This window comes from Orycteropus afer, unplaced genomic scaffold (assembly GCF_000298275.1).
Source record: "Orycteropus afer afer isolate SDZICR_OR568_19922 unplaced genomic scaffold, OryAfe1.0 scaffold00035, whole genome shotgun sequence".
Lineage (NCBI taxonomy): Eukaryota > Metazoa > Chordata > Mammalia > Tubulidentata > Orycteropodidae > Orycteropus > Orycteropus afer.
In genome coordinates, this window is record NW_006921622.1 from 12,308,277 (window position 1) to 12,321,329 (window position 13,053).

Below are 13,053 nucleotides of genomic sequence, written 5' to 3' on the forward strand. Positions count from 1 at the left end.
CCTGTCCAGCACGAGTGACCCTGCTGGTATCTGAAATACTAGTGGCATAGCTTCCAGCATCACAGCAACACACAAGCCACCACAGTGTGACAAACTGACAGATGAGTGGTTGGTTATCCACATTGTTGTTGTTATGTGCCGTCGAGCCAGACCCAACTCACAGCGACCCCTCCTTGCGTTTCCGAGGCAGTATCACTATGGAAGTAGATTGCCCCATCTTCCTTCTGAGGAGTGGCTGGTGGGTTTGCACCGCCAGCCTTCTGGTTAGCAGTCAAGTGTCTCAGGCACTATGCTGCTCCTATATAGTGCACGGGCAGAAGGTGGAAGGAGTTACCAATATGGTGACGAAAGCACCTCTTCTTCCCATACGATGTACTTCCTTTATCATATGTCGTTCTTCCTTTGCCACTTGTTGCTCTTTCTTTGAAATCTTCTTTGCATGCTTTGTTTTTTTAGTCATAACAGGTGATGTACTTGTGGAGCGTGTATATGTGCTTGAAGGTATTGTACCCTTGGATGATGCCCTGGGCCTTGTGGGCCATGGAGACAAAGAGGTTTCTCGCACCCTCGATGCTTTCAGACCCTGGCACACAAAAAAGAAACAACTTTGTTACTCTTGCTTCATTCTTCAGATTTGTTATCAGTGTCCCTTTCTTTTTCTCCCTTTCCCTCCTCTCCTGCAGCTGGAATTCCAGGGTTGAGGCTTTATAATCCCAAAAGGCATGGTTCTTTCCCATCTTGCAGTCGGACAACCCCCTCTACTACCCTAGTCCTGACTTAATTTGCAGGTTGGGCCCAGTTCTCCACTCCCCTAATGATCCCAATATATAAGAAAATGATATCAAAGATCAATGTTCTTTGGAAGCATCAAGAATATAGGGTCTTTGTGGAGTAGGGTGAGAAAGTAGCTTGAGGTTTGTATGTTATACCAAGTAGGGGGGTAGAAGGTAGGAAGGAATCTGATGAGGCAGGGTGTTGAGCCTAAGGATCAGTATTATCAGGATGACTCTTTCACTTTCCTGAAGCCTGGCTTGCCTTCTTTTCTGCTTGTACCCTCACTCATTCCTTCTTCCCATGCTTAACAATCAGTCTCCTGAACTCTGATTCACACTTCTTGCCTCACACTAAAGCATTTTTTGTTTCAGACTTAGACTTTGTCTACAAAATGCGAAAGCTTGGTGGAAAATAAGAAGCTGCATATTCTTCAGCCCAGATGCCCAAATGAGAGAAACAGAAAAAACTTAAACGCAAACCTTTATGCTGATGCTGTCAACTTTTTTTCTTGCTTCTATGTCTTCTTTCTGTTTAGTAATCTGTAAAAGTGAAGGCCCATATTATTTGTTACTATCTGCAAAGATCAAAAAGAAGTATTTTCTATAAAACTTCCTTAAGCAATAAAAGAGAAACATTTAAAATAATGGGACTGCCAAAAGTATGGCAAGAATATATTCATCATACTTTATATAATAAAGTTATAATATGAGTTAGAACAGAGAATTTGCATCCAGTAAAAAACATGTATTCACTTAATAAGAAGTGAAGGATCCCTGGTGGTGCAATGGTTAAGTGCTCCACTGTTATCCAAAAGGTTGATGGTTAGAATCCAACGAGCAGCTCCATGAAAGACCTGGCAATCAGCATCTATAAAGATTATAGCCTAAAAAACTCTATAGGGCAGTTTTACTCTGTCACACATGGTAGCTATGAATCAGAATGGACTGGAGGGCACCTAGCAACAGCAAGAAGTGAACAGAAATAGGTAATATTATAACTATTTTAAGTCATTAGCATTTATTCATTCTTTTAAGAATAATAAAGATTATAGAGAAACATGTATTATTTGTCTATGTGGTGATAATTTATTATAGGCAGTCTGCACATTACAAACATTGATTTACTTGTACAACCTGTAGGGAATCAAGCCCTGTAAAGCCTATTATATTAAAAATTTGAGGTACATACAATGGTTCGTAATAACAAATGGATGGTACTTTGTGTTATGCATGAAAACATTATCATTATTATTACTGTATTATTAGGTTAAAGGTGTTTTAGCGTATCTGGAAGGAGTTTTTCATTTTTTTTCTTTTGATGCATAGAAAAGTATGCTATACACTAAGACAAACATTTGACTAACTGACGTTAGGTGTGAACTGTATCTAACTGTTTTGACTTATGTACAAATCTGACTTAAAAACAGATCTAGGAACAGGACTCATTTATAATCTGGGGACTTCCTTATATAATAACTATTTATATAATAACCAAATTGAAGGCCTTATTATAAGGTATTTTGGAGAAATTTCAGAAAAGTTTAATAGCTGAATTTTAATAATATAATGACTGAAATTTTAGTTAAAAATGTCAATTCTAATTTCTAGGCAAAAGAAGAATTCTATTAACAAAATATAATGCTTTGATGATGTTAAGAATTTTTGTATTATTAATGTATGAATAATGCCAGTGAAGCTAATTCTGATTAATATTATTATTAAATTAGATTATGATGAGAAATACATCTAACTATTAATCTCATTAATGTATGAACAGTGACTATAATGAACTTTCATAAATATCTTTTATCCATACAAAGCAGGTCAGCCTCATGGATTTTTAGGATTTGAAAGGACAGTTAGTGATGTAAATAAAAGACTGTATCATAGACCAAAACCAAACCAAACTCACTGCCATCAAGTCGATTCTGACTCATAGTGATCTCCCTTTTTGGGTTCTGAGGCAGTAAATCTTCATGGAAGTAGATTGCCCAGTCTTCCTTCTGTGGAGTGGTTGGTGGGTTTGAACTGCCAACCTCCTGGTTAGCAGTCAGATGCCTTAGGCACTGAGCCAGAACTTTCAAAAATATCTTTTATCTATACAAAGCACATGGATTTTTGGGATTTGGAAGGATAGTTACTAATGTAAATAAAAGATTGTATCATAAGTGGTCTCAATATGTTTGGGCATAAGGCTAATATAATGGAGTTAAGCTCCATTATAATGGTTTAAGAGGGGTTTTTCCTCTAATGCTATAAAAAATTGCAAGGCATATTTAACAAATCATCCCTCATTCTTTCAACAAGCATTTACTGAGTACATATTGTATGCTAGGCACTATATAAGAATGGAGTCCTGAGTGATGCCAACCAGCTGCTAACCGAAAGAATGTAGGTTCAAATCCATCCAGAGGGACTTCAGAAGAAAGGCCCGGCAACTACTTCTGAAAAATCAGCAATGACAATCATATGGGCATAATTCTGCTCTGACACACACGCATGGGTTGCCATGAGTCAGGGTTGACTTGATAACTTTTTTTTGGCAACTCTATACACATAATCTGGGGACAGGCTGGGTAAGCAAGTAGTATGAGGAAGACCAGGAAATGAACAGAGCAGTTAGGAACAACTGAAGGAGACAAACTTTTCTGTCATTGTATCATACTGTGGTGGCTTGAGTGTTGCTGTGAGGCTGGAGTCTATGCTACCAGTGTTTCAAATGCCAGCAGGGTTACCCATGGTGGACAGGTTTCAGCAGAGCTTCCAGAGTGAGAGAGACTCAGAAGAAGGAAAAGGCTATCCACTTCTCAAAGAATTGGTCAGTGGAAACCTTCTGAATAGCAGCGAAATACTGGCTGATTTATTACTGGAGAACTTTATGAATAGCCCTGAAATGTTGTGTGATATAGGGCCAGAGGATGAGACCCTCAGGTCAGAAGGCACTCAAAATACAACTAAGAAAGAGCTGACCTTAATGATATGGATGGAGTAAAGCTTTTGGGATCTCTATTTGCTGATGTGGCCTGTCTCAAGATGAGAAGAAACAGCTGCAAACATCCATTAATAATCAGAACATGGAATGTATGAAGTATGAATCTAGGAAAATTGGAAGTTGTCAAAAATGAAATGGAATGCATAGAGATCAATATCCTAGGCATTGGTGAGCTGAAATGGATTGATTTTGGCCATTGTGAATCAGACAATCATACAATCTACTATGCCGGGAATGACAAATTGAAGAAGAATGGTATGGCATTCATTATCACAAAGAATGTATCAAGATCTATTCTGAAGTACAATGCTGTCAGTGATATGATAATATCCATACACCTACAAGGAAGACCAGTTGATTCTACTATTATTAAAATTTATGCACCAATCACCAAAGCCAAAGATGAGGAAACTGAAGTTTTTTTTTACCAACTTCTGTAGTCTGAAATTGACCGAACATTCAACCTAGATGTGTTAATTATTACTGATGATTAGAACGCAAAAGTTGGAAACAAAGAAGAATCACCAGTAGTTGGAAAATTTGGCTTTGGTGATAGAAATAATGCTGGAAATCATATGATAAAATTTTGCAAGACCTACGACTTATTCATTGCAAAGACCTTTTTTCAACAGCACAAATGGTGGCCATACACTTGGACTTTGCCAGGTGGAATACACAGGAATCAGACTGACTATATCTATGGCAAGAGGCAATGGAGAAGCTCAATATCTTCAGCCAAAACAAGGCCAGGAGCTGATTGTGGAACAGACCATCAGTTGCTCATATGCAACTTCAAGTTGAAACAGAAAACAATTAAAAGAAGTCCACAAGAGTCAAAACATGACCTTGATTATATCTCTCCTGAATTTAGAGACCATCTAAAAATAGATTTGATGCACTGAACACCAATGACCGAAAACCAGAGGAATTGTGTGGATGATGTCAAGAACATCATCCATGAAGAACACAAAAGGTCATTAAAAAGACAGGAAAGGAAGAAAGACAAAAATGGATGTCAGATGAGACTCTAAAACTTGCCCTTGAATGGAGAGTAGCTAAAGCAAATGGAAGTTATGACAGGATAAAAGAGCTGAACAGAAGATTTCAAGAGCAGTTTGAGAAGACAAAGTCAACTATTATAATGAAATGTGCAAAGACCTAGAGTTAAGAAACCAAAAGGAAGAACATGGTTGGCATTTCTCAAAATGAAGGAATTGAGGAAAAATTTTACACCTGGAATTGAAATATTGAAAGATTCTATGGGCAATATGTTGAGTGATGCAGAAAACATCAAAAGAAGATAGATGAAATACAGAGTCACTGTACCAAAAAGAATTGGTAGATGATCATCCATTTCAGGAGGTGGCATATGATCAAGAACTGATGATATTGAAGGAAGAAGTGGAAGCTGCACTGAAGGAATTGGTGAAAAACAAGGCTCTGGGAATTGATGGAATGCCCATTGAGAAGTTTCAACAAAACAGATGTCCCACTGGCTATGCCAAGAGATTTGGAAGGCAGCTACCTGGCCAATTGACTGGGAGAGATCCATATTTGTACCCATTCCAAAGAAAGGTGATCCCATAGAATGTGGAAATTATCGAACAATATCATTTATATCACACGCAAGTAAAATCTTACTGAAGATAATTCAAAAATGGTTGCAGCAGTATATGGACAGAGAACTTCCAGAAATGCAAGCTGGATTCAGAAGGGATGTGGAACGAGGGATATCATTGCTGATGTCAGATGGATCTTGGCTGAAAGCGAAGAATACCAGAAAGATGTTTACTTGCATTTTATTGACTATGCAAAAACATTCAATTGTGTGGATCATAACAAATTGTGGATACATGGAGAAGAATGGGAATTCCAGAACACTAAATTGTACTCATGAGGAACCTGTACATAGACTAGGAGGCTGTCATTCAAACAGAACAAGGGGGAACTACATGGTTTAAAATCAAGAAGGGAGTGTGTCCAGGTTGTATCCTTTCACCATACTTATTCAATCTGTATGCTGAGCAAATAACCCAAGAAACTGGACCATATGAAGAAGAACGTGGCATCAGGATTGGAGGAACCTGAAATATGCAACCTGAGATATGCAGATGACACAACTTTGCTTGCTGAAAGTGAAGATGACTCAGAGCACTTACTGAAAAAGATTAAAGACTACAGTGTGCAGTATGGATTACACCTCAATATAGAAAAAACAAAAATTCTCACAACTGGATCAATTAGCAGCCTGACGATAGATGAAGAAAAGACTGAAGTTGTCAAAGACTTCCTATTACTTGGTTCTACAATCAACGCCAATGGAAGCAGCAGTCAAGACATCAAAAGATGTATTGCATTGGGCAAATCTGTTGCGAAAGACCTCTTTCAAGCACTCAAGAGCAAAGATATCTCCTTGAAGATTAGGATGAACCTAACCCAAGCCATGGTATTTTCAATCACCTTATATGTATGTGAGAGCTAGACAATGAATAGGAAAGACCGAAGAAGAGTTGATGCTTTTGAGATGTGGTGTTGGTGAAGAATGCTGAAAGTACCGTGGACTGCTAAAAGAACTAACAAATTGGTCCTGGGAGAAGTGCAGCTGGAATGTTCCTTGGAAGCGAGAATGGCCAGACTTTGTTTGACTTACTTTGGTCATGTTGTCAGAAGGGATCATTCTCTGGAGAAGGATGTCATGCCTGGTAAAGTGGAGGGTCAATGAAAGTGGGGAAGGCCCTCAACAAGATGGATGGACACAGTGGCTGCAGCGATGGGCTTGGGTTTAGTAGGGTTTAGGAGGCTGGCACAGGACCAGGCAGTGTTTTTTTCTGTGGCATATAAGGTTGCTAGGAGTCAGAGATGACTCAACAGCACATAATAACAACATATACATAATTGTATATGTGTTTGTGTGTACACACACATATGTACATACATAGTGAGCAAAATAGACAATGAAGGACTACACAGGTGGGACTACACAGGTGGGACTGGCTTAGATGAAATGGTCAGGGAAAGCCTCCCTTGAAGAGATGACAAAAGCAGCGGAGACTTAAAGAATGAAAAGAAGTCACCTACGTGAAGAGTGGGAAGAATAGCATCCAAGCAATAGAAAGTATGACATAAAATTGAAAGCAACAAAACCTGGGTGGCCAAACACCAGTGTAAAATACCATACCCAAGTATGAGCCAGGTGGGGGAACTAAAACTGAGGTGATCTAAATTTTGTGTATAAATTTTCCAAATCTCTGGCTGAATCCTGAGTTTTGCTTGCAGCCTAGTGAAGTCTCAAAGATTGAATTGGGATTCGGGCTGTCACCTCCTGCAGGTGAGATAGAGCTTGCAGTTTGAATCTAGTCTCATCGTTGCTAGTCAGAGATGAAAGCGATGATAAGATGAAAGAGAAGGTGCAAAGTCTGGATTTTATTTGAAATGCAATGGGATGCCATTGAATAATTTAAAGCAGGGAATGGCACGACAAAATTTATATTATTAAGAGATCATTCTAAGGGAGGTGTACTTCTGGTCATGGCTGAATGGATGCTATCAAAATGACCCTCCTGCAGATGACCATTTTAAACTCTGGGAAAATAAAAATAAAAACAACTACCTGAAGACAGAGGAAAGAGCCCCAAAGCAGGCAGATTCTGGAGGCTGTTGACACTTGAAAGAGAGGAATAGCATGGAGTGAATTTTCCATTTTTATGGCTTTTAACTTGATGGGAGACCCAAGTATGTGCCAGGCAGGGGAACTAAAACTATGGTGGAAAACCTGGTGAGGACAAAATTCAGGATAATCACAGCCAGTGGAACATGAGGCGGGCAAAGCCCAGAAACTGCCAAACTGAGGTGATCTAAATTTTGTGTAAAAATTTCCCAAATCTCTGGGTGAATCCTGAGTCCTGCTTGCAGCCTAGTAAAGTCTCAAAGATTGAACTGAAATTTGGGCTGCCACCTCCTGCAGGTGAAATAGAGCTTGCACTTTGCATCTAGTCTCATTGCTTCTGGTTAGGGATGAAGGCTCAGTGCCCTGCAAGACTCTGCTGATGTTGCTATTGTGGGGAACTAGAGCACTGTTGCTTGCTTCTGTGGGGTGGGAGGTTGGGTTGGACGATCAGCTCCCTGCTCTGCCCCACTAAAACCACGTGGTGAGGTGGGGTGCAGTATGGTGTTTTCTACTGGTGTTTGGCTAAGAATAGGCCAGGTATTGCCAAAATGGTTTTCTGCTATTTGGCCACCATTTTCCTGGTCCTTTGGCTAGAGGGAAAATACCTTTCTTTGAAGTTGTTTTTGTCTTTGTTGGCTGTTCTGTGCTTCAGTTCCCCTGCCTGTGATATATGAGAGACATTAAGGAAAACCAGGAGGCTCACTGGTATATCATTCTTCAAGACCTGAAGTCCTTAGATAGTCTACTTTCTTCTTTCCAAGTCGTCCTATGCTTGTTTAATGTTTTATGTGCAAGAGTTTTTTAGTTGTAAGAGGAAGAACCTAGGAGGAATGGGCTTACTCTATCATTGCCAGAAGCACAAGTCTCAACAACTCAATTTTTAAAATTTGTTGCACCAACATTGGTGCAAACACTTCATAAAAAAAGATCTGTGAATGACTAATTAGCACATGAAAAATTGTTCAACACCTTTAGTAATTATGGAAATGCAAAGAAAAATCACAATGAGATACCAGTACACACACTTCTAGGATGGCTGAACTTAAAAAGGCTAACAACCCCAAGTGTTGACAAGGATGTGGTACAACTAGAATTCTCATACCTTGTTAGTATGAGTATAAATTCATCAGTCAGTTTGGATAAAAGTCTGACAGTTTTTCATAAAACTAAACATATATGTACACTACAATCTAGCAATTCCAATTCTGTTTACTCAAAAGATATGAAAACATATGACAAAAAGATTTGAAAAAGAACATTCAGAGAAGTTCTATTCATAATAGCCAAAACTAGAAACAGCCCAGGTGTCCATCAATAGGAGAATGGATACGCAAACTCTAGTACAGTCACAAAATGTAATTTTACTCAGCAATAAAAAGAAAAAAAACTACAGATAAATATGAAAACAGGAATGAATCTCTAAAACACTATGAAGAGTGAAAAAAACACATGAAAATATGCTCAGCATCATTAGCCATCAGAAGATGCAAATCAAAACCACAATGAGATACCATTTCTCTCTTACTAGGAAGCTAAGGAAAAAAAAAATAAAACCCAACAACCAGAAAATAACAAATGTTGGTAATAATTGGGGAAATTGGAATCCTGATCTATTGCCAGTGAGAATGCAAAATGGTACAGCCATTGTGGAAAACAGTATGGCTGTTCCTCAAAAAACTAAAAATGGGACTAACATATGACCCAGCAATTCTGCTCCTAGATACACACCCAAAAACTTGAAAGTAGAAACTCAGAGATTTGTTTACCAATGTTCACTGCAACACTACTCATAATAGTCAAAAGGTGAAAAGAACCTAAATACCCATCAACAGATGAGTGGAGAGACAAAATGTGGTACATACATACATACAATGGAATATTGCTCAGCCCATAGGAGAAAAGAAATTTTGATATGTGTTACAAAACGGATGGAGTGTGAAGATATGCTAAGTGAAATAAGTCAATCAAAACCAAACCAAACTCACTGCTGTCGAGTCGATTAGACTCAGAGACCCCTCCTTGGGTTTCCAAGGCAGTATCTCCATGGAAGTAGATTGCCCAATCTTCCTTCAGCATCAGGTTGGTGGGTTTGAACTGCCAGCCTTCTGGTTAGGAGTCAAATGCCTGAGGCACTATGCCACCAGAGCTAAGACAAATATTGTATAAACTCACTTGTGTAAAAGAAAAGTAAAGGCAAATGAATAGAGACCAAAGTTTATTAGTGACTACCAGGGGAGGGCGGGGGAGCTCTGGTAGCATAGTGCCTAAGGCACCTGACTACAAACCAGTTCAAATCCACCAGCTACTCCTTGGAAGGAAGATGGGGCAATCTACTTCCGTAGTGATACAGCCTTGGAAGCCCAAGGAGGGGTCGCTATGAGTCGGGGATGACTCGACAGCACATAACAACAACAACAACAACAACAGGGGAGGGCGGGAGGGAAGAAAGGGTTTAACAGTGATGGAAAAGTTGCACAGCCAATTGTAATTGCTGTCAAAAGTTGTACACCTATAAAAAGTTAAATTGGCAAAAATTGTATGGTAGATATATTTACAAAAATGAAGGAAAAAAAAAAAAAAAAGAGAGAGAGAGAGAATAGCTTCTGAGGCTTCTTATATATAACCAAACACCTCATGGGATTTGGTTTCTGGGTTTCCTGGGACATCCTAGTTAATTGGCCTAATAACAAGTTTAGTGCTTTTGTTCTATCTCTTAGTTGAGTAGTGCCTGGGGTCTTAAAAGCTTGCAAGTGGCCATCCAAGACACAGCAATCAGTCTTTATTCACCTAGAGCAACAGAGAAAGGGGAGTCAGGAATAGGAGGAGGATATGGAATGTGTGGCCAACTGCCTCCATGAACAATTGCCTCCTTTGCCATGAGACCAAAAGAAATGGATGGTGCTTGGCTATCATTATTGAATATTTTGATTAAAGATTCCATAGGAAAATTCTGATCAAAAGGGAGAATATGCAGAACTTCAAATTCTCGTTGATTCCAGACCTTCTAGAGTCATAGAGGATGAATGAAGCCCTGAAAATATCGCCTTGAAATAACCTTTAAAAATTAAACCCTAAATATCCCCTGAATTCATCTTCAAACCAAACAATAGTTTAGCTTAACTAGTAAAAAAAAAAGATCTGCCTTGAGCACTATGCTCTTTTAAAACTATTTTATGGGATCAAAGTGACAATAGCAACTTAGATAGGAACTTTAAGGGACAGTGAGTTTATGGTTAATAAGGGAGGAACAATTCAGAAAAGGAGGTGAGAATGGTTGCACAACTCAAAGAATGTAATCAATATCACTAAATTGTATATGTAGAAACTGTTGAATTGGTGTATGTTTTGCTCTGAGCATTCTCAACAACAACAGCAAAAGAAATAAAATTTAGGGAAAAAAGAGTGAAAGAAACTTTACATAAGTGAGTACATATAATATGATTCTGTTTATATAAAGTTTTAGAACAAAGGTAATTTATGGTAAACAAAAATCAGAATAGTGATTGCCTGTGGGAAAGAAGGTTGTGGTAGTTATGTTTGTGTGTCAACTTGGCTGGGCCAGGTTGAGTGGCTGGGCAGCTAGTGGTAGTCATTCCCCATGATGAGACTGGCAATCAACTCCATGGTGGGATCTACCACAAGCAGCTGAGTAGCTGCCTTTGGGATGTGGTCTGCTTTCTGTATATAAGCAGAAGCCTTGGGAATGGTCTCTGGCCTATGGCATGCTTGGACTTTGCATGGAGCCTGTCTTTGTTGAGCAGCCTGCCATGCTCTGCCAACCTTGGGACTTACGATGGACTTGAATTAATGGCCTGCTGTGTGGTAACATTGGGATTGTGCCTTTTTACTTGTCAACCTTGGGTTTTTCAGCCTCAGCAGCCAGCAGCTGTCTGAGTGAAGAAACACCTCTAGCTCCAGTGGGCCGGGGGCAGGAGGCAGAGCTGGACCCCAAGGTTGAGGGGCCTTCACCCAGCCCCTAGAGCCTGGCACTTGAACTTGGACTTAAAGCCTCCAAACTGTAAGAATAAACTCCTGTTTGTTAAGGCCATCCCATTTGTGGTATATTCTTGTCAGAGCAGCACTAGGTAACCAGAACAAAAGTGGTGAATTTCTGGGAAAGAATAGGAAAGAATGGTTCTGGGGTGAAAGTAATGTTTTATTATGTTGATTGGAGTTTAGATCAAAGGAATGTGTGCATTTGTCAAAACTCAAATGGTACATTTAAGATTTGTGCATGTCACTGTGTATAGATTTTATCTTAAAAAAATGGTGAATTGTAGACAAATATTGCACTCTAGTTAATGATTAGTATTTATGGGAAATGTACTCATGTTCATACCATATTTTGAAATATGACTGATGGATGGATGTTCTTGTTGTTAGGCGCTGTTGAGTTGATTTCAACTCACAGAAACCCAGTGTGGCAGAGTAGAACTGCCCTATAGGTTTCCTAGGCTATAATTTTTTCAGGAGCGGATCTTTTCTCGCATGGAGCCACTAGGTAGAATTGAGCTACTGATCATTTGGTTACCAGCTAAGCACTTGATTATTGTGTCACCAAGGCTCCTTGATGGATGGAGGGATGAAAAGGTGTCTAGCTATGTGATGAAGCAAGATAATAAAATGGTAGTGGTAAAATGCAGGTAGAAGGTATAAAAGTGTTCACTAAAAAAGAAAAAGAAAAAAAATTAATGTTTGAAAATGTTCATAGTAAATTTTGAGGAAATAAGATTGTCTTGGCTGTTGTGTGGAGACCGATAAGAGAGAAGTAAGATTATATGAGAAAACACCAGTTAAGATACTATAACCATGGAAATCTAGATAAAAACAGTTTGTTGCTTAAAGGAGGGAGTGGGAGGGGAACAATGGAGATAAAAGACATTGGTGGGTGTGAAACATATTTTTAGAGGGAAGTGACTAGCTTTTTATGTTAGATTGGAGGCAGTGGTAGTGGTGTCAGTGGTGATGGTGTTGGCGGCAGTGAATAGCAAAGGAAGGAGAGAAATCAAGGCTGACTCAAGTTTCTGAATGGTGGGATCATTTTCTGGGCTGAGGAAGACTGATTTGGGAAAGAAATCTAATAACTTTTGGAATGTGGAAAATTCGGGAAGCCTGTATCATGCAAGAGCAGATGTTTAATTGGTGACTGGAACTGTTAAACTAGAGTGCAAAGGAAAGGTGTTGGCTGGAGATATAAATCTGAAAGTTCCCAGAATATGGATGATGGATAGGAATGGGTAGATTGACCGAGGAAGAGAGTACTTGGAGAAGAGTAGGAAACCTGCTATATTAAGCCTAACAAAATTCAACATTCAGAAGACTTTGATGTAGTAGAGAACTAGCAACATAGATTGAGAATGAGAGGGTTGGGAAGCTAGAGGAAAACTATGACTGAGATATAACAGAAGAGAAAGCTGTTACAAGAAACAGGAATGGTAAAGTGCAGAAAGTGATGAGAGATCAAGTAAATTGAGAATGGAAAACTCATCATTAGATTGTTCTTGTTGTTGTTAGGTGCCATCGAGTTGTTTTCAACTCATAGTGACCCCATGTACAGCAGAACAAAACACCGCCCGATCCCGCACCAGCTCCATGATCCTTGCTATACTTGAGCCCATTGT

The 13,053-nt window shown here is 39.2% G+C and overlaps 1 protein-coding gene across 1 annotated transcript in view; it reads right to left on the bottom strand.

Moving 5' to 3' along the window:
- Positions 1-13,053, bottom strand: part of CUNH10orf67 (chromosome unknown C10orf67 homolog) — a 232,764-nt gene that overhangs the window by 99,369 nt on the left and 120,342 nt on the right. The window contains exons 10-11 of the mRNA XM_042780342.1: positions 1,254-1,313; positions 335-583 (exon numbers count right to left, since the gene is read on the bottom strand). Of these exons, the coding sequence (XP_042636276.1) occupies positions 335-583; positions 1,254-1,313 (309 nt within the window). The remainder of the gene's footprint in view (positions 1-334; positions 584-1,253; positions 1,314-13,053) is intronic.